A 27,041-nucleotide genomic window follows, 5' to 3' on the forward strand; every position below is an offset into this window, starting at 1 on the left:
ACCAAAAAAAAAAAAAAAAAAGCAAAAGATGTAGACCGACAAAGAATTTGACTAAAGTAAATTTCAACAGAGACCATTTTATTTGCTTTTTCCATTTAAAGGATGGATGCCAATGCTTTTGAAATTTGGATCCACAGGTTAGTCCAGAACTGTATGGAGACAATTACCCAAGATTTTTTACTTACTGGACCGTGAGTAACCCATCAACAAAACGCTCTCTGCTTTCTTCCATCCCTTACCTGCGTAACAAAATATGGGCTGATATTGAGATGAATTTTATGGCAGTCGGATGCATACCAAGCAACCGGGTGTTACAATTTGCTATGCTCGGGGTTTGTCCAGACAAACAACAAAATTGCAATTGGGGCTGCAATTTCTCCCACGTCTTCGTTTGACGGCGGTCAATTCGACATCAGCTTGTTGGTCTGGAAGGTGCAACGTTTGAATCCGCTTCTATCTCAACTTTTTCTTCCGACTTCTTAATAAATAAATAAATAAATAAATAAACAAATGGGTGTAGGATCCGAAGCATGGAAATTGGTGGCTGGAATTCGGGTCGGGAGTTTTGGTGGGGTACTGGCCGTCCTTCCTCTTCACCCATTTACAGGACCATGCAACAATGGTGCAATTCGGGGGAGAGGTGGTGAATTCAAGTCCGTCGGGATTCCACACCACTACAGAGATGGGGAGTGGGCATTTCGCCGGCGAGGGGTTCGGAAAAGCCTCCTACTTTCGGAACCTGCAGGTGGTGGATTGGGACAACAGCTTGGTTCCATTATCCAACTTGGTGGTTTTGGCGGACCATCCCAACTGCTACGACATTCAAGGTGGGATCAACACCGTTTGGGGAAACTACTTTTACTACGGTGGACCTGGTCGAAACGGGCGATGCCCTTGACACTACACAGGGCCAAAAGGGTAAATATACTTTTTATTTTATTTTTTCCTATTTTCTCTCTTAAATTATTCAAATTTATTCGTGGGGGTGATATACCGATTACCGATAAAGGGGTGTTGAATGTTTTTGGAAAATAGTCCTCTAATTTGGCGCCATTTTTTGTATCCCCATTTCCCTTTTTTTTCTTTTTGGTTATTATTACAAAATTTAGTAATTGGTGATGAATATTAATATCACCGCCTTCCTTAGGACTTTATATTTGTAAATTGCGGGCAAAGAAATAGCGATATTGATGGATTATAATTAAAAAAATATATGGCATGCAATTCAACCAAGTATATCTATCATACTTTATAATAATAGCCTCCACATCTTGTACGCAAAAGAAGAATCATAATAATAATAGTAATAATGTGTATAAAAAAATAGAGTAATGTATTGAAGTAGAAAATGATGAATGCTTGGTGCACAATCAATTGGGGATCTATCTTTGTCTCAAAGATAACATAATAGAGAAGTGCATGCCTTGTATTATTCTTCCACCATATTACAAGACATATCATAATTAAACTTCATGTGAAAAAAAGAAAGAAGAAAAGAAAGGGAGTGCAATTGACTGCATGATCATATGGAATAGGTTACACAAATTAATGTATAATATATAGTTTTGAATGCATGCATGCATATATTAAAAAGCTTGAAGAGAAATATTAGTTTCTTTGCAAGTGGGGTGCACTCTACACCTAAACATAATATTTTCAATTATTAAGTAAAATATGTACTGATTTTTGTAGAATTAAATGTTATGGGCCAACCGATCCATATGGGCCGATTTATAGGCACGTTGACAGCTGGCCCTTCTTGTTTACCAATACTGCTGCATTTATATATATTTTTTTGACACAAATACCCTTCCCTTTAATATATTTTATTGACAGGCCCATGTAATTGAAGGGTGGATTGAAAGCTTCCATTTTTTTGTTTTTGTTTTTTTTTTTTAGAAAAAACGAATCATAATCTTGTGCTAATTTGAATAAAAAGAATAATTAAATTTTAAATTGATTAAAAATCGCAAGAAATAAAATAGAGGGATGAAAATAATTATATGCGGACGCCGCGGAACGATTGGAAGACAATTAGGTTAAAAGAAAATATAAAAAGAAATTAGGAAAATAATTGAAAATAACTATGGTGAGGAGTTCCAGAACATTCATGTGTGAAGATCTTATACGCATCTAATTTTTGGGCATCCACTACACACGTGGCTTCTGTGCTACACATTTCCCCATCACAAAATTGCAATTTATTTACATTATCATACCTGATTGTTCTAGAAGTGGGACCCACCCTCCCATCCTCCCATTCATTTCATTTTTAAACTACCAACCATTAATGCTTCCTTTTTCATTTATTTTATTTCTTTTACAATAATCGTTTTCTGAATTACACGTTTTTTTTTTAATTGCCCAAAGAAAAATAAAAAGGAACGGAAAGATGGAAAACATGGAGTGGATAGAAGGGATAAGAATAGAGTTGGGAAGATTGGTCGGGTGAGGAAGCTTCCAGGTAGGATCCATTATTCAAACCCACAAATATATTTATATAGTTCCTTTGGGTGGACAATTTTAGAGGGGTCAGGAAATAATCCCTCTCGGAAATACGAGCTCCATTTAACCTCGCCTAAAAATTTGAGCTTTTTGGGGTCTCCTGTTGGGCCAAACGGACAGCTGATTGGTTAATAATCCGCATGTGAAATGGATAAAAGAAAAGCGAGAATATTGTGGGGGAAACCCTTTTTCTATTTTCTTTTTCTTTTTTGTTAGAGCAAAAAAAGAAAAAGAAAGGATTGTACATTACATATATATATATACATATATACATATATAAGGCGCCTATTCCCTCCTCCCCTCCCCCATGGTTGTTTAGGTTCTCTGTGTTATATAGGAGAAGAGTCGAAGCCTCCCGGTTGCAGCAGAAGAGCCTTCCTTCGGCCCCTCGCCTTTTGCTTCTAGGGTTGAAGAAGGCTCTCCTGTTTTCTTTTCTTTCGCTGAATTCGCCAGTATGATTCGTCTCTGGATTGATGCCTTGCATTTCACCGAGTTATTTCTTAGCTCTTTTGTTCATTTGGTGTATGGGTTTTACATTTTTAGCTCAGCCGTCGCTGGGGATCTGTCTCTAACCTTCAACCGACGCTTTCTCTCTCCTTCCCCCAAAGTTGAGCACAAACAGGATTTTTCCACCACAACCATACCCAATCCCCACACCCTCCCTCCGATTGTATTAGTTCATGGAATTTTTGGTTTCGGCCAAGGAGTAAGTAACCCATCTTTCCTTTCGTTTCTTCTCCCCCATGCTATGCCCCTCCTAACCTCTCATTATCCCCCCCTTCCATTTCCGCAGAGATTGGGAGGTTTGTCCTACTTTGCGGGTGCGGAGAAGAAGGACGATAGGGTGCTTGTGCCTGATCTAGGATCCTTAACCAGCGTTCATGATAGGTGAATACTTCATCAATTCAATCTTCAATTCCCTTCATGCTTTTGTGTTCTGATTCGTACGTCCGGGTTTTGATTTCTCAGGGCTCGGGAATTGTTCTATTATCTGAAAGGCGGACGAGTCGATTATGGGGAAGAACATAGCAAGGCCTATGGCCATTCTCAGTTTGGCCGGGTTTATGAACTAGGTTTCCCGTCCTTTTCAACTTCATATACTCCCCAATTGCAAATAACTGTTTGCCCTGCATAGCGGCCTTTCTTTAAACCGATCTTCTTATTGGAATTGGTATTTGCAGGACACTATCCTGAATGGGATGAAGATCATCCTATTCACTTTGTGGGGCATTCTGCCGGAGCTCAGGTCGTCCGACTACTCCAGCAAATGCTCGCTGATAAGGTTTGGGAAATATAGAGTTTAATCTTTGTCCACAAGACGTGTCTGAAAGATTGAGATGCTCACATATTCTTATTGGTTCAGGCATTCAAGGGGCATGAGAACACCACGGAAAACTGGGTAATAAGCATCACGTCCTTGTCAGGAGTATTCAATGGGACTACCAGGACCTACTTGGATGGGATGCAGTAAGTTCCTTTATTGGTCGAAACATATCTTCTAGTTGATTTCATTGAATCACAACTTTTGGGAGCCAATTCTTGCAACATGATTATGCTTGAGTCTAACCAATTGCATGCTTGAAATTGAATGATAATGGTTAGTTTTAGGTTTTAAACATCACATATTACCTACTCAAGATTTGCAACATGCTTACACAGTCAAGTCTAACCATGTTAGTCCCTTTCTTCTCAACTTGTTCCAGGCCAGAAGATGGGAGATCAATGAAGCCTGTATGCCTGCTACAGCTGTGCCGCCTGGGCGTCATAATATATGATTGGATTGATATACCCTGGTTGAAAGCATATTATAACTTTGGGTTTGATCACTTCAACATGTCACGGAAGAAAATGGGTATTTGGGGTCTTCTTGATTGTCTCAAGGGAAATTCTGGGCCATTTGCCTCTGGAGATTGGATCCTCCCTGATCTTACCATACAGGGCTCCATCCGTCAAAACAGCGACTTACAGACCTTTCCTGATACATACTATTTTAACTACGTAACCAAGTGCACTAGGAAGATTTTGGGGGTCACAGTTCCATCAAGCATATTCAGAATCCATCCCTTGTTCTTTATCAGAGTTCTGCAGATGAGTCAATGGCGCCATCCTTCTGATGTCGCTCCCCCTTACAAAGGCTACAGGTGTGTGAAGAAATAAGTAGCAAGAAATTCCTTCCAACTTTGGATTTGATTTATGAATAAAACAGTAATGCATCATGCTAGCAGAACATAACAGTAATGTTTTTGCAGAGATGAAGATTGGCAGGACAATGATGGTGCACTCAACACCATTTCCATGACTCACCCACGCTTTCCAGTTGAGCATCCAAATCGTCATGTAGTAGACGAGTCAGATTGTAAACCCCTCGAACCTGGTATCTGGTTAGTTGAAACATCCTCAAATTCCTTTTCCCTGTTCGAAATCCTAATTTCCATGCTTGAAACGCAATTGTTATCGTTTAGAATTTATAAGCATAATATCATGCAGCCATCCACTTCCAGTTAAAGCATAGTTGTGCCTTCAAAGCGTTCTCTTATTTTTATATTCTGGCTTTTGCATGCAATACTTGAAGGCTCGGGTGAAATCTTAATGTAAGGTTTGATTAAAATTGCAGGTATTACAAGGTAATTGAAGGGGATCACATAATGTTCATAGTGAATCGGGAGAGAGCAGGAGTTCAATTTGATCTCATATATGATGCCATTTTTGAACGTTGTAGAAAACATGTGTTCAGGAAGAACCCCCCAACCTTGCCAAACCAACCTCACCCATAGGCGCTGTTATTGTTGCTTAAAATAGCACTACTACTAGGGAATTGGAACAAAAGTTATTGCATCTACTATGCCATACAACCTTTTGTTACCTCATTCTTTTCCACCTTTCATGTAAATAAAAAAGTCTCTTCTGTTTTCTGAATTTTCTTCCCTGTCCATCAATTGTATTACTAACTGGCGTTTCTTGAGAGAGTAGGCTAAACCATTAACGATTTTGTTTTCAGTTTTGTGTAGTTGAAATTTAGGAAAGCTATTCAATGAAAAATTTGCTTGCCCGAATGCACTTCTGAAAACCAGGGAATGAACCAAATAAAATGATAGACAATGAGTACGTAAGAACATAATTTATCAGGCGGAGAGATGAAATGGGGTGGACCTTAATGAGAGTAAACTCATGAGATTGCACCACTTGGACAATGTGGAACTTGACTGACATCAGGAGATTGAGAGTGAGTTTCTGGTGTTGCGTTGAAATGGAAACGGTTGTTGGAGCGGTGTCGTTGATATTATATGTATCTGAGGCAGAGATTAGAAGAAGTTTGTTCTGAGTTTTCAGGAAAGGGAAGAGAATTGAAGAGGGTAGATGGTATTGTTGAAGGGGTGGTTCATGATTAGATAGGCACATGGCATCTTATATCGCCACTTGGTCGATCAAACTCTTCGTCGCCTTCCATACCCAATATATTGCTCCAATCTCCAACTGTGAGCATTGCATGAACACCCACTAACGACAACCGCCATTTCTGATCGCTGACCGGCCTCCGTTTGTCGGTAAGCGAAAAGAAAATACAAGGAGGAGATTAGTGTCCAAATTTTACAGCAAGGATATGTCTCAGAGTGACGAGTGGCTCGAGTAGTGGGGAAAAAAAAGATGAATAAATAACTACTCCTGTGAAGCTTTTCTTTCCTATTGAGAAGAAGAGAGAGGGAGATAGAAATACAGAGAAGAAGAAGCTGAGATTCAGAACCATACTCAAAGGAATCCGAGTCCAAGAAAAGCGACCAAAGTTGGAAGAAAGGTACCTAGAAGGGAAGCTAATGTATTTGTTGCATTGCTTTAGAAAAATTATGGCAAGAAATGGGTTTTTAAACAGAGGGGTTTTTTCTGTTTTGGTTGCTCGTGAATCTCTTATGGATTATTGTTCAAATTATGAGGGTGGAGACTGAGGTTTCTAAGGAAGTAATGATGAAATAAAGAAAAGTGATGGAGTAATTAAGGGGGGTAAACGAAGAGGGAGAAATCTTATTGGGAGAAAATTATTTTGTGTTCTATGGTTACTGAGGAGTGCTGGAAGTTCATGAAATGTTGTTTTATCAGGTGTTATTTGAAGACCGAAAGGGAGCTGTGTGTTTTACTATCCGAAAAAATGGGTCCAAAAGCATTAGATTACGAGTCCATAAACGAGAATGTGAAAAAGGTGCAATATGCCGTTAGAGGAGAACTGTATCTTCGAGCCTCCCAGCTTCAGAAAGAAGGGAAAAAGGTTTGAATGCTTCTCATCTGTTTCATTTATTTTTCTTCAAAAATTTCTTCTCATTCATATCATCTTTGTTTTCGCTTTCACAATTTCCAGATTATCTTCACAAATGTTGGGAACCCTCACGCTCTTGGCCAAAAGCCTTTGACCTTTCCCCGTCAGGTTCACTTCAACTTCCTTCTTCTGTGGTGATTTTCACACTTACTGCTATTAAATGACTTGAGTTGCTTAGCAATACCTTGTTGCATAATACCAATTCAATAATTAAAAATATATATTGTTCTTCCCCAGGTAATTGCTCTTTGCCAAGCCCCATTTCTTCTAGATGATCCCAATGTAGAACAATTATTTCCTCCTGATGCAATTGCCAGGGCCAAACATTATCTTTCAATGATTGAGGGTGGTTTAGGTATGTTACTTCGTACGAAAGAACTTATTCATTCCATGAAGCCATTTCTACATAATCCCTTTTTTGCAGCTCTGATGTTCTGTTGATAATATAATATTTCTCTTTACATAAGGCCATATTATCCTAGTGTGTGTTATCAATAAATATAGATACCACGGGCTTTGTTTATTACTCTGTTCTTGCCACCAAATTAGTATGTTTCCTTAAATTTCTTGACCATTGCTTGTATTTCTACTCATTAACCACCATCTAAAGGTACCATTCAGTTTAAAATTATTCAGTTGAGGTGTCAAAAGTGAAGAGCTCACGCATACCAAGCCTTGACAAAAAAATTCATTTCTTGGCCACTCTTTCAGGTGCCTACAGTGATTCCCGAGGAAATCCAGGAGTAAGAAAGGAGGTGGCGGAGTTCATAGAAAGGCGTGATGGCTATCCGAGGTATAACAGTGCTAGCTATAGACATAAGAAGATCTAAACTTTTCCTGACCCGATATATTGACTTGATGGTGAGCCAATAAATTTCAACCTTTGTTCTTAAGAGAATGCTCACTGCAGCATGCTTAAATGACAGTGATCCAGAACTGATATATCTCACAGATGGAGCCAGCAAAGGGGTGATGCAGATACTGAATACTATAATCCATGGTGAAGGCGATGGGGTGATGTATCTTCTTTTATCCTTTCAGTTCTTTTTTTTTTATTGGTATGTTGCCTTACATTTCTTCGTGTTGCCAGATTCTCGTTCCAGTCCCTCAATACCCTCTTTATTCGGCAACAATTGCTCTGTATGGTGGTTCCTTGGTTCCATATTATTTAGATGAGAGCTCAAACTGGGGTCTTGATGTCAATGATCTTCGTCAGTCCGTAGCACAAGCTCGCTCTCAAGGAATCACGGTTAGTATAGCTCTTTAACGCTTTTTGATACTCGAAGAATTGTGTTTAATGTTGGGTGATGATGCCTGTATCTGAAACGGGATTGGTGAAACTTCAATGCACACTCATGTATCTGGTATTTTAGTCACAACAATTCAAAAGATAAGACAACTTCTGTGCTTCATCAGTTCCTTGTTGCTCAGATGTTGTGAGATCCCACATCGGTTGGAGAGGAGAAAGAAACATTCTTTACAAGGGTGTGGAAACTTCTCCTTAGTAGACATGTTTTAAAACCGTGAGGCTGATGGCGATACGTAAAGGGCCAAAGCGGACAATATCTGCTATGGTGGGCTTGAGCTATTACAAATGATATCAGAGCCAAACACCGAGCGGTGTGCCAGCGAGAACGCTGGGTTTCCAAAGGGGTGGATTGTGAAATCCCACATCGATTGGAGAGGAGAACAAAACATTCCTTATAAGGGTGTAGAAACCTCTAGCTAACGGATGCCTTTTAAAAATCACGAGGCTAACAGCGATACGTAACAGAACGGTGGACTTGGATGGGCTTGGATTGTTACATATCTATACTTTAGATACATATATCATTATATTTCGTCCCAATCCCAATCATTACAGCATATTTGGATAATTTTGTGTGTTAGATAATTCCATGTAAATGTATTGTTTGTGTTCACGACCTAATCCCTCTTATATTCTGTTAAACGACCAGGTAAGAGCAATGGTAATCATAAACCCTGGTAACCCAACTGGTCAATGCCTTAGTGAAGCAAATTTAAGAGAAATATTGAACTTCTGTTTTCAAGAAAATCTTGCTGTACTTGGCGATGAAGTTTATCAGCAAAACATCTATCAGGATGAACGACCCTTCATTAGTTCTAAAAAGGTTTGGTGACAGTGCCACTAGAACATCGTAAACATGTTCCTCTCTACCTGTATATTTGTATTAAGTAGCCTTATTTACCATATGGAAGGTAATGATGGATATGGGGCCTCCCATCAGCAAGGAACTTCAGCTCGTATCGTTCCACACTGTGTCAAAGGGATATTTGGGCGAGTGCGGACAACGTGGTGGATACTTTGAAATGACGAACATTCCTCCTCAGGTTTGGTACTAGGATTTGGTTCTTGAACTCTCTTTGTGGTCATGTAATCACCAGACCAGAGTCCTCCTCCCATCTTTGCTTCTGTCACACTCACCATCCAAATTCTGTGTACATGTACTTTTAATGCTGCCTGCAGACAGTGGATGAGATCTACAAGGTTGCGTCAATATCACTCAGTCCAAATGTTCCTGCACAAGTGTTTGTAAGTTTTGTTTGTTAGTACTAGTCATTAGATTTCAGAGACGGACGTGTCGAAGCCTGAATTCATGTATCATGTTTTTACAAAAATGACTTATTTCGTACAATGTAGATGGGGCTCATGGTCAATCCACCCAAACCTGGAGACATATCCTATGAGCAATATCATCGTGAAAGGTACGCCTATATGGTATTTGAACGTTTATCTATTTCTGATGATATCAAAATGGTAGTAATAATGAAATATGAACCATGAGAATGAATGTAGCAAAGGGATCCTGGAGTCACTGAGGAGAAGGGCGAGGATAATGACAGATGGTTTTAACAGCTGCAAGAATGTAGTCTGCAACTTCACTGAAGGTAAGAATATGGGTGGTGTGTTGTTATAATAAGAAGAACAGTGATTGAAGAAAGAAATATAAAAGGGAGAAAATTGGGGTATTGTAGGAGCCATGTATTCGTTCCCTCAAATCCAGCTGCCTCCGAAAGCAATAGAGGCAGCAAAAACAGCAGGAAAAGTAGCTGATGTCTTCTACTGTCTCAAGCTTCTGGAAGCTACTGGAATTTCGACAGTCCCGGGCTCAGGATTTGGACAGAAACAAGGGTACTCTCTCGTCTTCCCTTCCATAACAACGCTAAATTAGTGGGAGTGGGTTGCTTTGAGAAGAATAGTAGAAGATGTTAACACTCCTTTTGTGTTTATGGGTTCTGCAGGGTCTTCCATTTGCGAACAACCATCTTGCCGCCGGAGGAGGAGATGCCGGCGATCATGGCTAGCTTTAAAAAGTTCAACGATGAGTTCATGGAACAATACGCTTAGTGGATCTTTCTTTTTCTTTCTTTTTCTTTCTTTTGGTGTGTATGGGAGAGACTAAATATAGGACCTTCATCATAAGCTGTGTTCAGTGTTCTTCATGAACTCCAGGCCTTCTTAACGTTGTCTACCCTTGACATCCACGAATTGCAATTTTAAACAATCTCTAGGAGTTGTAGAATTCAATTGACTAAAGTAAATAATAATAATAATAATATGGAATATGGTCATTTTTAAGGGTAAAAATATGAAACTAAAACAGCGTAACGTAAATAAAGCTTGACTTCAAATAAATGTAGAATAAAAAAAAAATTAAATATTTATTGTTTCTCTAAAAATTTAGTGGTGGTTATGCGGTATGTAGTCAATTCATATTTATAAAATAATAATAAATAAATAAAAATGGTAGAAGGGGTAGATAAGTAAAATAATTAAAGGAAAATTACTTAATAATCAGCATATATCTTTGAAAGAAAAAAGGATGATTATTTTGGTTGGAAGGAATGTTGTGGGGTCGGAGATAATAAATGAAAAAGAAGAAATGGTCAAGGCACACGAGCGAGAAGCGAGAAGCAGTGATCTCCGGGGCGGGGGAGGGGGCGGAGGAAACTTGGCGTATTTATTGCCTCTGCGCCACCAAACCCCTCTCCTTCTTCTTCTCTGTCTCTGATTATTTGATTATGGAGTAGTGGTAGATGCCTTGTCCTCCTCAAAACTATGAAGCAAAGAACTTGGCCAGATCGCTCCGATGCCTCTCCTTTCTCTTCCTTTTCTCTCTCCAATGTCAAGGGCAAGGCTGCGGTTGAGGCCGAGGATGATGTTGATCACTTCTCTCGCCACGCCAATTCCATCTCCATTTCCAGTAAGTTCCCCGACAGACTCCATGCCTCACCCTCTACCTCTTCCTCCTCTCAAACGCCTTTCTTCCTGCCACCCTCCTCTTTTGGGGGCCAGGATTTCTCTGCCTTGCCTTACGACGTTTTGATCAAAATCGCCGCCTCTTTCAACCTCCCGAATCTGCGAGCTGCGTCGTTTGTATGCAAGCCTTGGTTCGAGGCGCTCAGGCCTTTGAGGGAGGCTATGCTATTTCTGCGATGGGGAAAGCGCTTCAAGCATGGTCGAGCTGGGGTTCGACCCAATTCTGACAAGGCTCTTAATTCCTTTCTCAAGGCTGCGGCGCGTGGGTCCACCCTTGCTATGGTTGATGCTGGACTTCTCTATTGGGAGATGGGCAACAAAGGCGAGGCTATTGCCTTGTACCAAAAGGCTGCTGACCTAGGCGATCCTGCTGGCAAGTGCAATCTAGGAATCTCGTTTTTGCACGGTATACTCAATCTTATTCCATTTCATTCCCCTTCTTATGTTTTTACTCGATTGACAAGCAGAATCTTATTAGTTAGACTTAATCACTGGATGCTCAACGATTTGAATTGCTTCAACGCATCGATCTTTTGCTGTATTTTTAATCGGAAATTTTTTTTTCATTAGTTGCTTGCTGCAGGCCTTCGACTACTGAACTTGCTAGTTATGCAGATTTCTCCTTGTGTTTGTTTTGACACGATCTGTGAATTATGTATTACTGTTTTGGTAGATAACTGGATGAGTGGTACTGCCTCTGTAGAACAAATTCATCGTTTTCAACCTTTTCATTATTCTTTCTATGAATTGTGCAGCAAAACCACCAAATCCCACTGAAGCTGTAAGATGGCTGCGACAATCGGCCATGGTTGGCAACATTCGAGCTCAATACCAACTCGCTTTGTGTCTCCATCAGGGTCATGGCGTGGATCGAAATGTACAGGAAGCTGTATGTTATTTCCCCCTTCCTATCCCTTTTGCTTATGAGACAGATTTATGTTTCGGTATAATGTTTGAATTAGTTGCCCGTTTATCCTTTTGGTGATACTCGATTAGGCCCATCTTGCTGTGTATTCTTCCGATCTATCCAACTTTTATGAACATACTTCCTATTTATATATTATTTTGCATATTTAAGCACCTTAGTTTCACCAGATTATGAACCTATTGCTCTTATTTTTCCTCCCAATGAACCATTTGATGAAGACTAGTCATTCATTGTTGCAGCAGTTTGCAGTGAAAGTTAGATTTTTCAGTCTCTTTTCCTTCCCTTCCTCATTTTTCTCCTTTTCGTGAAAAAGGCTAGGTGGTTTTTGAAGGCCGCCGAAGGTGGATATGTGCGTGCTATGTACAATCTTTCTCTGTGCTATTCTTGCGGGGAAGGCTTGGTACACAACCATCAGCAGGCTAAAAAGTGGATGAAGCGGGCTGCTGATCGTGGCCATAGTAAAGCTCAATTTGAGCATGGACTCCATCTCTTTTCTGTACGTTTCAAATAAATATCATCTTTCCGTTTACAATGATGTTTGTTGCTTTGGCACTAGATGTGTTGACCACTCCCCCGGAATGATTTGAGCGTTGTAGTAATGGGAAACTTAACTGTGAAAACAGGAAAAAAGAAAAGGGGCCTGATTGTTTAGGTTGACAAATTCTCCATCAAAAGAGTGTGAAAGAAAACTTGGAATTTGAAAATTCATGTAGGTACTGATTTTTAAGTACTTGCGCAGGAAAGGGACATGATGAAAGCTGTAGTCTACTTGGAACTTGCAACCCGCTCTGGTGAAAGAGCTGCTGCTCATGTCAAGAATGTAATTCTCCAACAACTTTCGCAAAGTTCCCGAGATCGAGTCATGTCTGTTGCTGATAACTGGCGTGCATTGCCTTCTTCTCATTGATCCCCTTTTCACAATGGTTAGTGCACGTCTGGATCTTTTCTTTTACTTCTTTTTTGTTCTCTCTACGGGACATTTCCATGTATACGACAAATCAAGGAACTTTAGTACAAAAAGTAGTCTGAACGTTTTTTGCTGCAAACATTGTATCCTAAAATACTATAAGTCAGTCACTATAAAAGTTGCCGCAATACTAATTCCACTTATTAGATGGTTTCTCTGTATCTTTTTCTTCAAAGGCATTCATAATGAATCATACTTCTTTTTTCTTTTCTTACTTTCTTTAGAGGATTCTTACATGAGTGTTGTCTTTTGAAGCTCCTTCCCATTTTTCAATTAATCACGTATCACTCCCTCATTTGCAAAGTGAATTCACTGGTTCAGGTTGTGCTGGATATGATTCGTTCATATGTATTAGTGTAATTCTGATGATCGATTTGTATTTCCATTCCTGATCCTCTGAGATTACGCGCCATATCTTCGAAATAAATCATGTTATCAAGTGATTATCATTTTATTGGGGATTTTTTTTGCCAGGATTTAATTCTTGTGTTTCTAAAACCAAAAAAGGCAGCTCTGTTAAGGTCTGTAGCTTGAGAAACGACATTTGATTCTAACCAACAGGCAGTACAAGATGAAGATTTGAAGCCTTGTAGTGAGTGTTATGTGTATAAAAAGAGCGGAGGACATGTTTGGGTAAAGATGTTCATTGGATGGTGACTGTAAGCTGTTCATCGTAGGAAAACATGCTTTGAAAACTAATGAAGTCTTGTGTTTTACTTAATATCCCGTTTGTTGCCCAGATTTTCATAGTTCATATTCATACAATCCATCAACTACAGAATAGAATTTTGTTTAGAGGATATATAGACATAAAAAAAGATTACTGGAGACGACTACCAACCCAAAGGAAATGGATTTTGATTGGATGAATAATGAAAAACCAATTAAAGGCGGAACGAGAAGGCAGAGGAAAAACTGCAATTCCACTCCGTAATCTTTTGAACCATTCTATTCATGTCAACAACATTGGAAGCTAACAAGGTATAAGCTTTATTTTCTACACAACTCTGTGGAACATTTTGTTTAGAGGATATACACATAATACCATGCCGCCATCATCAAAGTAAACCAAACGGTTGGATTTAGGAAAGGAGAAGCTTTAGGGCAACCCCAAGTGCCCCTTAGAATGGACTCCCATTCCTGCGTGATACAGATTGAGGTGACTAATTGCCTTCCCCACCAAGTCTTTCAATTCTGGGTGCAGGGCAATCATGGTGCGATCCGCCCCCTCCAGCGCTGTCAAAACCCGGGCCTGATCCACAACCTCGCTGCTGCCCGCATGAAGTGCAAGATAACACAACAGAATCAGTCCACACATGTGTGTCTTCTCGTTCTCCCCAAGTATCTTCAGTACGAGAGGCACCCCGTTCAACTCTATTACTGTCCTCGAATGCTCCATGCAAAGGAAATTCTCCGGACAAACAAACTTCCCCAGCGAAATGGCAGCCTCTGCAGCCACATTTACATGCCTACTCTCAAGCTTCACCACCAAAGGACCAATGACTCGTGTTGCTCTCGCGGGAAATGTCCTAGCCAACGATCCTATGGATCTTATGGCAGGAACTTGCAGAGTTGGGTTGTCCAAATCATTGATCACCCTCAACATCTGATCCACCACAGCCTTGGCGGCAGGAGAATTTGTCTTGAACGCTGCACGCCTCAGGTCCGCATTGGACTCTGCCGCAGCTGTTATCTCCATTATACACATCAAACAATTCAGCTGCAACTCCCCCTCTTCCTTCTCCACCATCTTTGCCATGCAAAGCAATCCTTTTGTCTCGCAAATTCTCCTGCTATTCGACACGCTCCCTTTCGCAAGCATCCACAGCGCCTCACCACAACTTATTTTCAGCTTAAGCTTTATTTCAGGTCTCTCATTTTCCCTCTCTTTCCGGCAACTTCCTCCCCGGCTGCCCCCTTCCATATAACACAAAGAATTTGACTTCCACTGCGAACTCGCATTCGGGTTGTATTCCACTGTTTTATCCACTAGTGTCTTCTTCTCTAGGTTCCTGTTGATCTGAACAATGGAATGAATGCTTTGTCTACCCACTTCATCCATAAAAGTCTCGAACGACAACAGAGTGACGAGGGGTCGTATCACGTTCTCCCGTGCAAAATCTTCTTGGGCCAGGGGGTCATGCATCGCCATTCTCGCCACCAAACCCGCCGCTTGTGTCTGCACCACCATCGGCGAGTTTGCAAGAGTCTGCACTATAATCGGGATTCCATGTTCTTGAACAATAGTTCTCACTCTATTCGGATCATTTGCAAGCGTATAAAGTGCCTTGATGGCCACAATTTGAGCCTCCGGCGAGGGTCCTTCCTTCAAAAGCTTGAGCAGAGGAGGAATTCCGCCTTCCTCAACAATAATGTTTTTGTTTCTCTCATTATCAGCGGCAAGCGAAGTGAGTTCGTTGGTCCCTTCAATACGATCGTGCAATTGACCCATCTGAATCGAGGCAATAGAGGACCAAACCCAAGCAATAATCGGGTCATTGCTTACAATTGGGGGAAGCGAAAGCACGATACCGCCTCCGTTGCATTCGAATATAGTGAGAAGCCATTTCATATCCCCAACGGAAGCGTCTAGAAGGTTGAACAGTTTTCGAAAATCAGCAACGCTAGTGATGGTCATTACGCGGCGAAGAGCACTCTGACGCTTGCATTTGCGTACAAGGGTTAGGGCACGCTCCAGATTCTTGGAAACCTCGGCAACCACCCGCCGGATGGGACGCTCGTAGAGGGTGGGAGTTGCTGTAGCGAATCGAACCGAGGTTCTGAGCATTTGGGCAAGGCGATCAACTTGCTTGCCCACTTCCGCACACTCATTTTTGAAGGACTCGGCTTCGTCGACGGCCGAGCGAACACGCTCCGACAGCACAATCGGGTGGGACAGTTCCTCTTCAATCCGCTTGTCCCCGGAATCCATTTGAGGTAGTTAGGGTACTCTATATTTGTGGTCCGACAACGTCAATTCTCCTGAACGCTGGAAAAATAAATACCGATTCGTTCCGAGTTAAGTGAGCGGAGTTGGAGTGGGAGTGAAAGAGAGAAGGTGGGTTTTCCAATTTTGCTTTTGGGTATGGGTCAGAATCAGGAAATATAATAAAAGAAAATGAAAAGTACAGTCTGGAATTTTGGTCTGTGTTCCATCATGATCGTTCATTCCCCTTCTTCAAAATTCCTTCTTGGCTACCAAAACTCTTAAATAAAAACATAATAGAAATCGCTAGAAGGAGGGCTTGAACCTCCGACCTTGTGGTTAACAGCCACACGCTCTAACCAACTGAGCTATTCCAGCTGTTCGTGCATGATGAAGATCAAGTAATTTATTTATTTGTGATTACATACGAATTCTAAAAGCTTTCGTGGAGTTCCAACCTGGCCTTCTTTCAGGCAACCACACTTTCCCCCAAGTTCTGAAGCACCCACACCACTCATCAAGAGTATCTTCATCCGTGGTGGGTTAAGAGTGAAAAGTGAAAAATGATTGTTGTGAATGTGATAAGCTATAGTAGATATGATTGGGAATATCTGGGTGTGGAGAAAAAGAAATAGAGGAAAAGGGATAATGTTGAATAAACAAAAAGCAATGAATTGAAAGAGATGATACGTAATGTTTGAATTGAAGTTGCATGTTCCTCCAAGTTGGGCATCGAAATGAATGGGGTAAAAGCGATTCTGGATAAGAACAAGGCTCCACCCTTCTTCTTTCCATCGCCATTGGAAAACAACGTCCCATCCATCGTCGTCGTCTTCTTCTTCTTCTTCCTCTTTTTTGTTTGGGGTTAGAAGCTCCAGCCTTTGAAGTGTTGCACATGCCGACCACCCATCACATTGCCTACCTATGCACTACGCTGCCTTCAAAACCTGAGAAAAATCTGCTAAAAAAATATCAACGCTCTTTAATAAATGCTATTAATTGATAGATTGGGACATTCATCCCCATTCCCCAATCATATCCCTCCGCGTCTTACAACTACGGTCCGCCCAGTTGGACACCTCCGGCCCCGCCCTCCTCACTCATTCCGATATCCACCCCGGCTAAATCAGATTAATAAATAAACAAGGCTTGTATGTGAATACGACCCCACGTGCCATAACCCTTCCGCCTTCTTTCTTTTTCTTTTTTCTTTTTTCTTTTTTCTTTTTTCCTTTTTTCCTTTTTTGTAATAAATAAAATTAAATAAAATATTGATTAAATATGGCATGGATGAGGGAGGAAATAAAATGTGTGGGTCACAATTCATGCTGTCTCATCCTTCCTTTCCTTTACGTGGCTGCTCTCCATCCACCGTGTCTTCTCTTCTCTCACCACTTCGGTTTGAACCGGGTTTTCCTTTTTCCTTTTTTTTTCTTAATTTGAGAAAATAATCGAAAGTGTATAAATACAGGTAAAGGGTGTTCCGTTCCGGTTGAACAAGAGCAAGAACAAGGCATACGACGACACATGGGCAGACCTCCCCTCCACCGCACCGCACTCACTTCCAAACCTACTCCCACCATCAAGTTCCTCTGCAGCTACGGCGGCAAGATTCTCCCTCGTTATCCCGACGGCGAACTCCGTTATCACGGCGGCGAAACCCGCCTTCTTGCTTTCAACCGCTCCATTTCCTTCTCTGGTAACCGTCTTTTCTCCCTCTCTCTCTCTTCCACTTTCCGATTGATTTGATTATGGTTTTTAACTTCGGAGTTTCTGAATCTTACACGACAGATCTTCTGTTGAAGTTCGGGGAGCTCTGCGGAACATCAATTTCTGTGAGCTTTCGTTGCCAATTGCCTAAGGAAGATCTGGATGCTCTAGTCTCCATCACCTCCGATGAAGATCTCGCCAATCTCATCGAGGAATACGATCGGGCGGCTTCCTCTTCCTCGTCGTTGAAGATCAGAGCATTCCTTTTCCCTCCTAAATATGCCAAGAGAATCTCGCCTCCTTCTTCAATGCCCTCCTTCTCCTCCTCCTCCTCCTCCTTGTCCTCGATGTCGGCGGCTCACCGTTGCTTTCGTCGGATGTCGCCGCCACATGCTTCCTACTTGGAGAGATCTGCATCTGCGGTTCCTTGCAGTGTATATAATATTCAGGGAAGCTCTAGCCGCATGTTCGTCCACAATGGTCGCTGCTGGGAATAACCCTAACTCTTCCAGCAGGGAGGGAACCGGATAGCCAAACAGAAATCAAATCAATTGAATTATATATGCATATATATATATATATATATATATATATGATCCACTTAAAGGAAATTAAAATTCAGAGGCTGATACAATGTAATTGTCTCTGCTGTGCTAATTTGGTTGCATTGCGATTAATGAATTTTCGGTCCAATTTCGTTACGGATCCCCAACTTAATACTGTGGTGAGTTGAGTTGAGTTTGTTCTTCTTCAATCCTTGCCTTGCGATAAATTTGGCTTACCCAATTCCCCCGCCGTCGTTTGCCCCCTCCTACTTTTTCTTGCATGCTATCTGTTTTATGTAACTGATGAACAAACAAGTGTGTATTCCCCTGCTCTTCTTTCTGTCATCCAATAATCTTTTTGGGTGATTTTTTTGTCCAGGAATTTGGGCACGAGTGAGATTCTTTCTCGCGGTTGGCCTCGGAGATTAAAGCTGCGGGCACAAATGAGTAAGTTTCCGCCACTCCAAATTCTTTCTTAATTGAATTCTCTCTCTGATCATTGAAACTGTAATTTAATTAGTTTCCTTAGTGAATTGCTGCGGCTGGGGAATCTCCTTAGAATGGCGGAGGAGGGATGCAGGTGAATTTAGTAAGAATCTCCATAAACAAAGAAGGCAAATATTGAGGAAACAATAAAGGATGAGATTTGAAAGAGATGGAAGAGGTTGGGTTTGGTTCCACAGAAATGGAGATTCCTGTTGGAAAGAGACGTGCAAAAGTAATTAAAACAATAAAGGGAAAGTATAAAGCAGAATGTATTTGGATTATAAATATCTTTTTCCTCCACTCTCTTCAAAACATAATACATCATTCTAACGAGACACAATAAGGGGATGTTGAATTGTGGGCATGGGCCTAATTTATTGGTACACCCTAAATCCAAGTCCATTATCCCACCCCAATCCAACTAAACAATACACTTATTTTATATTCACTCTTGGGATCATAATAAAATTGCAATACCAACAAAATATAGGACGTAGGCTATCCAAATTGGTTTAATTAATCACTTATTTATTTATTGATGATGGAATATGAATAGAACCTTCATTAATTTAGCTTATACCAAAGACTTAGACTTTAATAATTTGGTTAAGTTGTGGACGACTTTTGGATTGTACAATCATTGAATCATTAATCACAACTTTTTTATATTTGATTCCTAAATAATAACATTCAAAATTATTATTTGGGTACAGAAAGCCCTCATCCTCTCTCTTCATGTGCCCACAAAGTCAAACCCTTTTGTTATGTATGAATGCTTCAATATCTCCAAGTCAAATTACACCGCCCCACTTTCATTTTATTCATTTTATTAATAGAGGATGAAAATGCAATTAGATGTTTTATTTTTATTTTTTAATCAATATATCACAATCATATAGTAACATCGTTGGTTTGGGGAGAGGTACATCTTGGATGCCATTTGTAATATCCGAGTAAGACGTGATTTAGAGATAAACTAAAGCAGAAGCTGGTGGGTGCGCATATAACTCCTAAACAAATGAGAGATATATGAATGAACTAAAATTACTACGATCGTAATCGTAAAGATGTAATGATAACACGAAGAGGAAGAAAGAGAGTGTGATGGGTGAGGAAGTGTAATATGGAGATGGAGGTGTTCTAGCAATCGTTTTGGGTGGTCTTCTATAAATTTCCAAATTCCAAACACCAAAAACTCCCAACCGGCAGCATAGCTTAGCTTGACAACACAACAAGTACATCATGGCAACATTCAAAATGGCCTTCGACTCTCTTCCTCCTTCCCTCTCTTCTTCTTCCTCCTATGTTCTCCCCGACCACATGAGACCTGATCTCCAACACGTATCCCACACCATCTCCCTACCCACCATTGACTTGAATCTTCACGACCAATCCCTTCTCGTCCACCAAGTATCGGAAGCCTGCCAAAGCTTCGGCTTCTTCCAAGTCACCAACCACGGGATCCCGCAACGCTTATGCGACGCCGTCTTGGACACCACCATCCAATTCTTCCACCTCCCTCCCCAGCAAAGAAACCAATACGTGACCACGGATCACACTAAGAAAGTTAAAATCTTCAATTACTACGCCAAGGACGTGGAGGGGCGGAAGATCAATCTGTGGAGCGAAACCTTCACGCTTCCGTGGGATCCGGTGGGGCAGGAATTTCTAAGTGACGTACCCCAAAACCCACCTCAATACAGGGAAGTGTACGGGGAGTACGCCAGGGAAATGGGAAGGCTAATGGAAAGGGTTTTGGGGCTGATGTCGTTGGGGCTGGGGCTTGACGAGGGGGCTCTCAAGAGGAGCATAGGGGAGAAGCCGGAGCTGTACTCGCAGGCTAATTACTATCCCCCCTGCCCACAACCAGAGCTCACCATGGGCCTCGGCACTCATACTGATATTGTGGCCATTGCTGTGCTGTTGCAGACCCAGGACGCCGCTGGCCTTCAGATCATGAAGGATCAGCAATGGGTCTCTCTCCTTCCTCGTCCAAATTCATTGGTCGTTAATGTGGCCGATCAAATTCAGGTTTGTGTTTTTCTTTTTCTTGCTTCACAAGTAACACCTGTGAGATGAATAAGACGATATTATCCACTTTGAACATAAACTCTGGTGCCTTTAATTTGAGCTTTCCAAAAGACTTCATATTAGTCAAGATAATATTATTTAATTATAAACCCATGATCATTCCCTGAATTAACCGACGTAGAACTTTCATCCAACGCCTCCCCTCGAATAAAGTATGTTTCCCCTTAATCGACTCCTTTTTCTTTTGAAGTTTTAGTCATTTTTTGACTATGCCTTCGAGGCTCACAATACCTAGTTCTTGAGAATTCTATTGACATGACTAAGTTTTTTTTTAGGGAAGGATCATGATTTATAATAAAAAAAATATATATCTCCATTGGAATATAGCTTTTTGGGAAGTGCAAAGCAAAGCCATAAGAGCTTTTGTTGAAAGTGGAGAATATCATATCAGTGTGGAGGCTCACAATATCATACCTTCACAATACCATGGAGTTGAATTTGTGTTTCTTCCCAAATTTAGTTGTTAATTTGGCTACAAAATATTGAATTGAAAAAATATAATAGCGTAAATTCGTCCTACATTCCTTAGTTTGGATTTTAAAAAATATGAGAATGGATTTTGAAGGTATTGAGCAATGGAAGGTATAAAAGCGTGATCCACAGGGCTGTAACCAACAGCGCGAGGAGAAGATTATCGCTAGTAATGTTCTATGCACCCAACGACGAGACGGTGATCAAGCCCATTGAGGAGCTGACGGACGAACACCACCCGCCCCTCTACAAAACCTTCACTTACAAACAATTCATGCACCAATTCCGCGCACAAGAAGGAACAATAAGAAGAGTCAAGGAGACTTTCCAGCTCACCAACTCTCTCAACACCTAAATGCTTGCTCCTTTCTTTAACCAAATGGGCCCTCGCCCCAATTCTGTACAACAACCAATGCTGTTCTGGACCAAAACACCATTTCTCTCGCTTTGGTGTAGTAAATACGATGCCACATCAGATAAGGGGTTGGTTATTTGGCACGTGTGTTTTTTTTTTCCAAAATGCCAACAGCGATGCCACGTCGTTGGATGACTCATCCCACTTCAGCTTACATTTTGGATCCGTAAAACTGTATATTTATTTAATTAATTACGCACAGTTAGTTGGGAACCAGAAGTGGGGGCAGAGAAAAGGAAAATGAATGTGAGGCCGATAGGAGGGTGGGGGTTAAAAAGTGAGGCGCCCAATTATATTCCACATTTTATTAAATATAAATAGTTAATAAGAAATAAAAATTAAAGGGTGGTGCAGAGATATATAAATTGGGACTTATAAAAATTATAAATGTGCATTAAATAAAATAAAATGGAGGAGAGCATGCATGGGGATGGGCCAATGGTAGAATGCCACGTCCAATACTGTTTACTACCATTTACAATGCCCTAAATATCTTTGTACGTTCCCCTTGTGGAAGGGAAGTGTAATGTTTTTATTGTTTTTAAATAAAATAATATTTTATAAAGAAATAAATTATAAAATAAAAAAAAGCATTTGTGAGAATTAAATGAGGCATTATTAAAGGGGGAATTCAGAAAAAAAAAATTGATACAGGGGATTGCATAATTAAAGTGGACGCAGAAAGGCATTTAAAGGCATGTGTATATATTATATATATATATAAGTAAAAACATTATTATATAATACAAGTGTAAGGAATATAGTTTGGTTTGTGATGGAATTATTAATTTATTACAAGGATTGGACTGTAGTAACTAAAAACATGTAATATTCACTCACGGACATTCAATAATTCTTATTTACTTCAGACAATATTATTTAATTTGAAACATTATTTTGTATTGAAAAGGAATGACAAATAAATGTCACCCAATTAATAATAAATAAAAACCAACAAGTCCCATGATTTCACGCGGATATCTATATATCTTTCTTTCTCCCTCTTTTTTCTTAATATTAAAATTCATAACCATTCATAAATATTTGTAATTGATAATAAATTTATAATGTTGCCTTTAAAATACACTTCAAATCTAATTATAAATACAATTTTTCATACATGATTAAACTCCAACTCTATGAAAATCTTGATTACTTCAAAACATATTTAAAGGGAGCACTTTACTCAACTGTAGTAACTAAATTTAGGTATTTAAAAATATACCCATTAAACTAAAATCAAGTTGATGTATATAGACTAAAATAAAGAGTATTCATTATAGAAAAAGAACTTTGCATTATTGTGTCTAGAAATAATTATTTTGTAAAAAACTTTTGTGCACATTAATAATTAATACTTGTACGTACTAGTATTCCATTAAAAAGGTAGCCAAGGTGGCCAAATTAGATTAAAGGCTGTAACTTCACTAATCACTTTTGGCGTACCTATTGATTTTTCATTAATGATCATTAATGACATCTAAAAAGTGGTACTCAGGCCATCATCCATACATATATTTTAAAACTCATGCAACCATTAGATATATGAACTTTTTTAAAAAAAAAATTCATATGCAGAAACCTCTAATTTAATATATTGGGAAGGCATATTAATTACATATATTATAAAATGCCCCAGTTATACACATATACGATGGTACGTAGAGGCATTTAATTCATATCTACCCATCATGCATAAAATACACATACAAATAACAAATAATAATAAATAAAAAACTTTACTACTACCCATTTACATGTAAAGAGATATTAATACCGCCAACCTCTATACTTCCAATAATTGTATTATGGTTTGTTTGGATGAAGAAACGAGTGCATTATTGAATTAAAATACAAAAATAATTTGCAACTGTGACAAAGTATATGAGAGGAAATGATGGGGACCCCACACCTTGACCTCGCTCCTCTTCTTGTACTATAAATACACGCACCCGGCTGCAGCCGCAGTGACATCAATACCAATCCCACTGCTCAAACACAACACGCCCTCTCCCCGTTGAATCTTCTTCTCTCTTCAAAATGGAAGACTCCTTCAGGCGTGTCAACAACAATACGAATAATACTAATACCAACAATCCCTTCCTCGACTACCAAATGAAGTCCAACGCCACCACTACCACCGCCGCTCCCACCAGCGCCACCGGTCTCAAGCGAACCCTTCGAGATCATAACTCCACTACTGCCACAATGAGGTACCGTGGAGTTCGGCGCAGGCCGTGGGGGCGTTACGCTGCGGAGATTCGAGACCCTCAGTCCAAAGAAAGAAGATGGCTTGGGACGTTCGACACTGCGGAGGAGGCTGCACGTGCGTACGACTGCGCCGCACGGTCCATGCGTGGCCTGAAGGCTCGCACCAATTTCGTATACCCTTCCTCCCCACCCCCTCACTCATTGTCGGATGAGTATGTAATCCCTCGCTTCAATTTCCCAAAACAATCTCACCCGGGTCTCCCCCGTGTGAACGCATCCAACTGGCCCATGTTTTCCACTCCCAGCCGTGGGGCCGACTTCCTGTGGTCCGGAGCGCAGAGGATTAACACCGCTTCTCCCACTCTCGACATGCTTCTTCTTCGTGATTTCCTCAACTTCCCTTCTGCCAATGCTAGTAATCCAAAGCCCCCTTCATTGATTAATAATACCGCGGCGACCAAAATAGCAGCCTCTCCTCCTCCCCCTCCTCCTCCTCCCGATCATTCCGTACAACAACAAAACTACTACTCCTCCCAGTTTCTCCCAAAGGACTCCCCCGATTCGGGGTTGCTGGAAGAGATAATTCACGGATTCTTCCCCAAATCCGATTATTCCAACTCCAACTCCGATGAGCAATCCGACCCGGTTGCGGATGAATTGAACAACCAACACTCACCTAGCTTCACTATTGACTTGGATTTATTGGATTACCCAGATTGTAGCATCCAGGCGGAGTTCAATGAAGGCGGTGAGCGTGTATTTGGGAATCCTGAGAATGTGATGCTGGATGATATCTTCCAATGCCCGGAGGTTTTAAACGCATTTGCAGCTAAACTGGAAAACGCTTGAGCTCATCACACCACCTCTCCTCTATTTACAGTTTTGTGTTATGATCACTACTCCAAACTCCTTTCAATCCAAACTCCTTTCAATCCAAACTCCTTTCAATCCAAACTCCTTTCAAATATTTTGATCACTATAAAAATAAAAATATAAAAAATAGTTTCCTCCACCTCTTGTATTTAATTAGTTTAATAGGAATACACATCTATCTCACCCTAGATCAGGACGTTCAATACTTTGCATGGCGTGCATGAATGGCATATCATATATATATATATATATGGAGAGTTACTGGTGGGAAGGGGTCGCATTGATGGGATGATTAAAAGGTTGAGAAAGAGAGTAAAGGAGAAATTATATGGAAGGAAGAGTTCATTTAATACTCAATTTTTTTTACTCTCAAGTATTCCATTCTATAATAACCTCCACCACACATTTTTCATCTTCCATTATTGCTTTTTAACCTTTCACTCTCTTCAACATTCACACCTACAATAATTATTCTATTTCAATTTACTTTATTTTAAATCTATAAATTCTTCTCTAAATCTAAATAATGCTGCATTATTTCCCCCATTAATATCAAATTAATGTTTCTTTTTTTTTTAGTACAAACTACGAACCCAAGCTACACTTTAATGTCAAAATAATGTATCCATACTTTTGTACCAACAAAAAAGTAAAATTTATTCATCAATCAAAAGTAAAAAATAAAAAAATAAAAAAATAAAAAAATACAATATCAATTCTTGTCTCTTTTTTTATATTCCATGTTATGCCGACCCTAATTAACATAAATAAGATCAATACACCAAAGTTTCAAATACCAAAAAGGAGTCGTATTTCTAGTGTAATACGACGGATCTTTTGCATCTAAATTCCAAACCATCCAATCCAAACAAACCTGAAGTTTTACTCCACAAATGCAGTATCGATCAAGTTTCATACCATTGAAAATGGTCGTGATTTCTAGCACTTCTAATCTTAAATACTCTACACTGAAAGGACGGACATCGGTTCTAATATCGGGACAGAAGGTCAATCACGCTTTAAACCAAAATGTTAATTTCTTCTACTTTATCTCACGTTAATTAAGTAAACTTATCATTAATAAACATAAGCTTTCAAAATTTGTAATTCAATATTAAAAGGAAAGACCCGCCAAAGATTGAGATCCATACCGTCTTGCGGAAGATTCAAGCCGACGAACTTGGAGCCGCCACTCCCCGATCCGATTCCGTTCCTTCCGGCGGGACTGGTGAACTTGAAGTACTCTGTTTACTCCCCTGAACTTTATATTAAGGCCGTTTTTTTTAACTTCTTTCTCCTTATTATGCCTTCCCGCCTCTGCTGCTTGCATCTCATTATCGCTCTTCAGATTAATTGCGAAAACTCAAAGTTGTGCGTCTATCGAGTTTCCGTCGATGCTTCTTTTCAAAAGTATTTGGTCCTTTTTCGTTGCGATATGATATCAATCTGTTTAGAAACACAAGATGTAATATGTGTTTCTGTCTATTGTGTGCGAATAAATTGCTAATTCGTCATGATCTCCTTTTTTTCTTTTTTTTTTTTAGATTTATCGTACTCTCGATCCATGTGCACTAGTACTTGTCTCTCTTTATATTTTGATTCAATTTCTGTTTTCAGATTTTCCAGATCACGTGGGGGTTTTCTCCGTCAAGGGCAAGAAGAGATTTATGGATGATACTCGCAAGATCATTCCTCGCTCGAGAGGCCACTTAATCGATGTAATTGAGCTTTCATTTCTTTTAGAATTCTAGCAGCTTAATTTACTTCTGTGATGAACCGTCTTTTAGCGTAGGCCTTTTTTGGCGTTTATGATGACCATGGAGGCAGGAAGGCAGCGGAATTTGTTGCAAATGTTGCAAGTGGTGGCCAATTGCATGGGATCTGCAGAGAAGGAAGACGCAATTAAAGCCGCTGTCTTGAAAACGGACCAAGGGTTCTTGGATCTGGTAATGCCATATGGAGCTACATTTTCTCCCTAAAATGCAATTTCTTGTCCATCTTGAACTACTGTTTTATAAAAATTTCCATAATTTTCTAGGGTTTAGGCAGTGGTGTCTGCTGTGTCACAGCTCTGATACCAAGGAGAAGAAGTAATTCTTTCCAATTTGGGAGATTGTAGAGCTGTTCTTTGTATTGGTGGAGTAGCTGAAGCAACAACCAAAGACCATAGAGTTGAACAGGAAGATGAACGGAAAAGAATAGAGTGCAAGGTACTAACTGTTATCTAGTGTACTTGATTATTATGGGTAAAGATGACGGTAAAGTTAGAGAACTCTAAATTGTGATGTATGGTGGATGTGTTAAGATTCATGGGGGGGGGGGGGG

General features: G+C 40.1%; 8 protein-coding genes, 1 non-coding gene and 1 pseudogene across 16 annotated transcripts in view; 8 read left to right on the top strand and 2 right to left on the bottom strand.

Moving 5' to 3' along the window:
• Positions 1-1,053, top strand: part of LOC111462488 — a 2,697-nt gene extending 1,644 nt beyond the window's left edge. The window contains exons 5-7 of the mRNA XM_023106075.1: positions 138-191; positions 286-432; positions 521-1,053. Of these exons, the coding sequence (XP_022961843.1) occupies positions 138-191; positions 286-432; positions 521-898 (579 nt within the window). The 3' untranslated portion in view covers positions 899-1,053. The remainder of the gene's footprint in view (positions 1-137; positions 192-285; positions 433-520) is intronic.
• A 1,736-nt stretch (positions 1,054-2,789) lies between these two features.
• On the top strand, positions 2,790-5,424 carry LOC111462667 (lipase-like). Its single transcript, XM_023106347.1, has 8 exons — positions 2,790-3,211; positions 3,299-3,393; positions 3,475-3,578; positions 3,687-3,787; positions 3,869-3,972; positions 4,209-4,646; positions 4,755-4,886; positions 5,120-5,424. Exons 1-8 carry the CDS (start codon positions 2,960-2,962, stop codon positions 5,277-5,279), a joined length of 1,386 nt encoding a protein of 461 aa, XP_022962115.1. The 5' UTR covers positions 2,790-2,959; the 3' UTR covers positions 5,280-5,424.
• A 46-nt stretch (positions 5,425-5,470) lies between these two features.
• Positions 5,471-10,332, top strand: LOC111462665 (glutamate--glyoxylate aminotransferase 2-like). Its single transcript, XM_023106346.1, has 14 exons — positions 5,471-6,298; positions 6,598-6,763; positions 6,854-6,919; positions 7,049-7,166; positions 7,523-7,604; positions 7,738-7,825; positions 7,902-8,060; positions 8,770-8,943; positions 9,032-9,163; positions 9,300-9,365; positions 9,474-9,538; positions 9,630-9,721; positions 9,809-9,965; positions 10,076-10,332. Exons 2-14 carry the CDS (start codon positions 6,647-6,649, stop codon positions 10,179-10,181), a joined length of 1,422 nt encoding a protein of 473 aa, XP_022962114.1. The 5' UTR covers positions 5,471-6,298; positions 6,598-6,646; the 3' UTR covers positions 10,182-10,332.
• Positions 10,333-10,699: 367 nt separating this feature from the next.
• On the top strand, positions 10,700-13,488 carry LOC111462677 (F-box protein At1g70590). The gene is made up of 5 exons (XM_023106366.1): positions 10,700-11,499; positions 11,849-11,982; positions 12,335-12,517; positions 12,761-12,944; positions 13,463-13,488. The coding sequence occupies exons 1-4, from the start codon at positions 10,893-10,895 to the stop codon at positions 12,926-12,928; spliced, it is 1,092 nt and encodes a 363-aa protein (XP_022962134.1). The 5' UTR covers positions 10,700-10,892; the 3' UTR covers positions 12,929-12,944; positions 13,463-13,488.
• A 399-nt stretch (positions 13,489-13,887) lies between these two features.
• LOC111462676 (ARM REPEAT PROTEIN INTERACTING WITH ABF2) lies at positions 13,888-16,178 on the bottom strand. 3 transcript variants are annotated; one of them, XM_023106364.1, is made up of 2 exons: positions 15,609-16,178; positions 13,888-15,575 (listed from the first exon to the last, which is right to left on the bottom strand). In XM_023106364.1, exons 1-2 carry the CDS (start codon positions 15,918-15,920, stop codon positions 14,088-14,090), a joined length of 1,800 nt encoding a protein of 599 aa, XP_022962132.1. In that variant the 5' UTR covers positions 15,921-16,178; the 3' UTR covers positions 13,888-14,087. The 3 variants fall into 3 exon arrangements, with proteins under 3 accessions (XP_022962132.1, XP_022962133.1, XP_022962131.1); XM_023106365.1 differs by having other exon boundaries at positions 13,888-15,572; positions 15,606-16,178; XM_023106363.1 differs by having other exon boundaries at positions 13,888-16,178.
• Positions 16,179-16,218: 40 nt separating this feature from the next.
• On the bottom strand, positions 16,219-16,292 carry TRNAN-GUU. The gene has a single exon. It is a non-coding gene; the product is annotated as a tRNA-Asn (tRNA).
• An 897-nt stretch (positions 16,293-17,189) lies between these two features.
• Positions 17,190-19,123, top strand: LOC111462427. 6 transcript variants are annotated; one of them, XR_002713738.1, is made up of 5 exons: positions 17,190-17,313; positions 17,386-17,613; positions 17,706-18,348; positions 18,549-18,616; positions 18,690-19,123. XR_002713738.1 is itself a non-coding variant. In XM_023105984.1 (3 exons), the coding sequence occupies exons 1-3, from the start codon at positions 17,196-17,198 to the stop codon at positions 18,119-18,121; spliced, it is 762 nt and encodes a 253-aa protein (XP_022961752.1). In that variant the 5' UTR covers positions 17,190-17,195; the 3' UTR covers positions 18,122-19,123. The 6 variants fall into 6 exon arrangements, 1 of the variants encoding a protein (XP_022961752.1); XR_002713739.1 differs by having other exon boundaries at positions 18,699-19,123; XR_002713736.1 differs by having other exon boundaries at positions 17,706-18,616.
• A 445-nt stretch (positions 19,124-19,568) lies between these two features.
• On the top strand, positions 19,569-21,933 carry LOC111462753 (protein DOWNY MILDEW RESISTANCE 6-like). Its single transcript, XM_023106477.1, has 2 exons — positions 19,569-20,686; positions 21,312-21,933. The coding sequence occupies exons 1-2, from the start codon at positions 19,898-19,900 to the stop codon at positions 21,570-21,572; spliced, it is 1,050 nt and encodes a 349-aa protein (XP_022962245.1). The 5' UTR covers positions 19,569-19,897; the 3' UTR covers positions 21,573-21,933.
• A 1,739-nt stretch (positions 21,934-23,672) lies between these two features.
• On the top strand, positions 23,673-24,692 carry LOC111462631 (ethylene-responsive transcription factor ESR2-like). Its single transcript, XM_023106291.1, has one exon. The coding sequence runs from the start codon at positions 23,673-23,675 to the stop codon at positions 24,690-24,692; it is 1,020 nt and encodes a 339-aa protein (XP_022962059.1).
• Positions 24,693-25,814: 1,122 nt separating this feature from the next.
• LOC111462516 overlaps positions 25,815-27,041 on the top strand; it is a 7,119-nt pseudogene continuing 5,892 nt past the window's right edge.

This window comes from Cucurbita moschata, unplaced genomic scaffold (genome assembly GCF_002738365.1).
Source record: "Cucurbita moschata cultivar Rifu unplaced genomic scaffold, Cmos_1.0 Cmo_Scf00027, whole genome shotgun sequence".
In the NCBI taxonomy this organism is placed as follows: domain Eukaryota; kingdom Viridiplantae; phylum Streptophyta; class Magnoliopsida; order Cucurbitales; family Cucurbitaceae; genus Cucurbita; species Cucurbita moschata.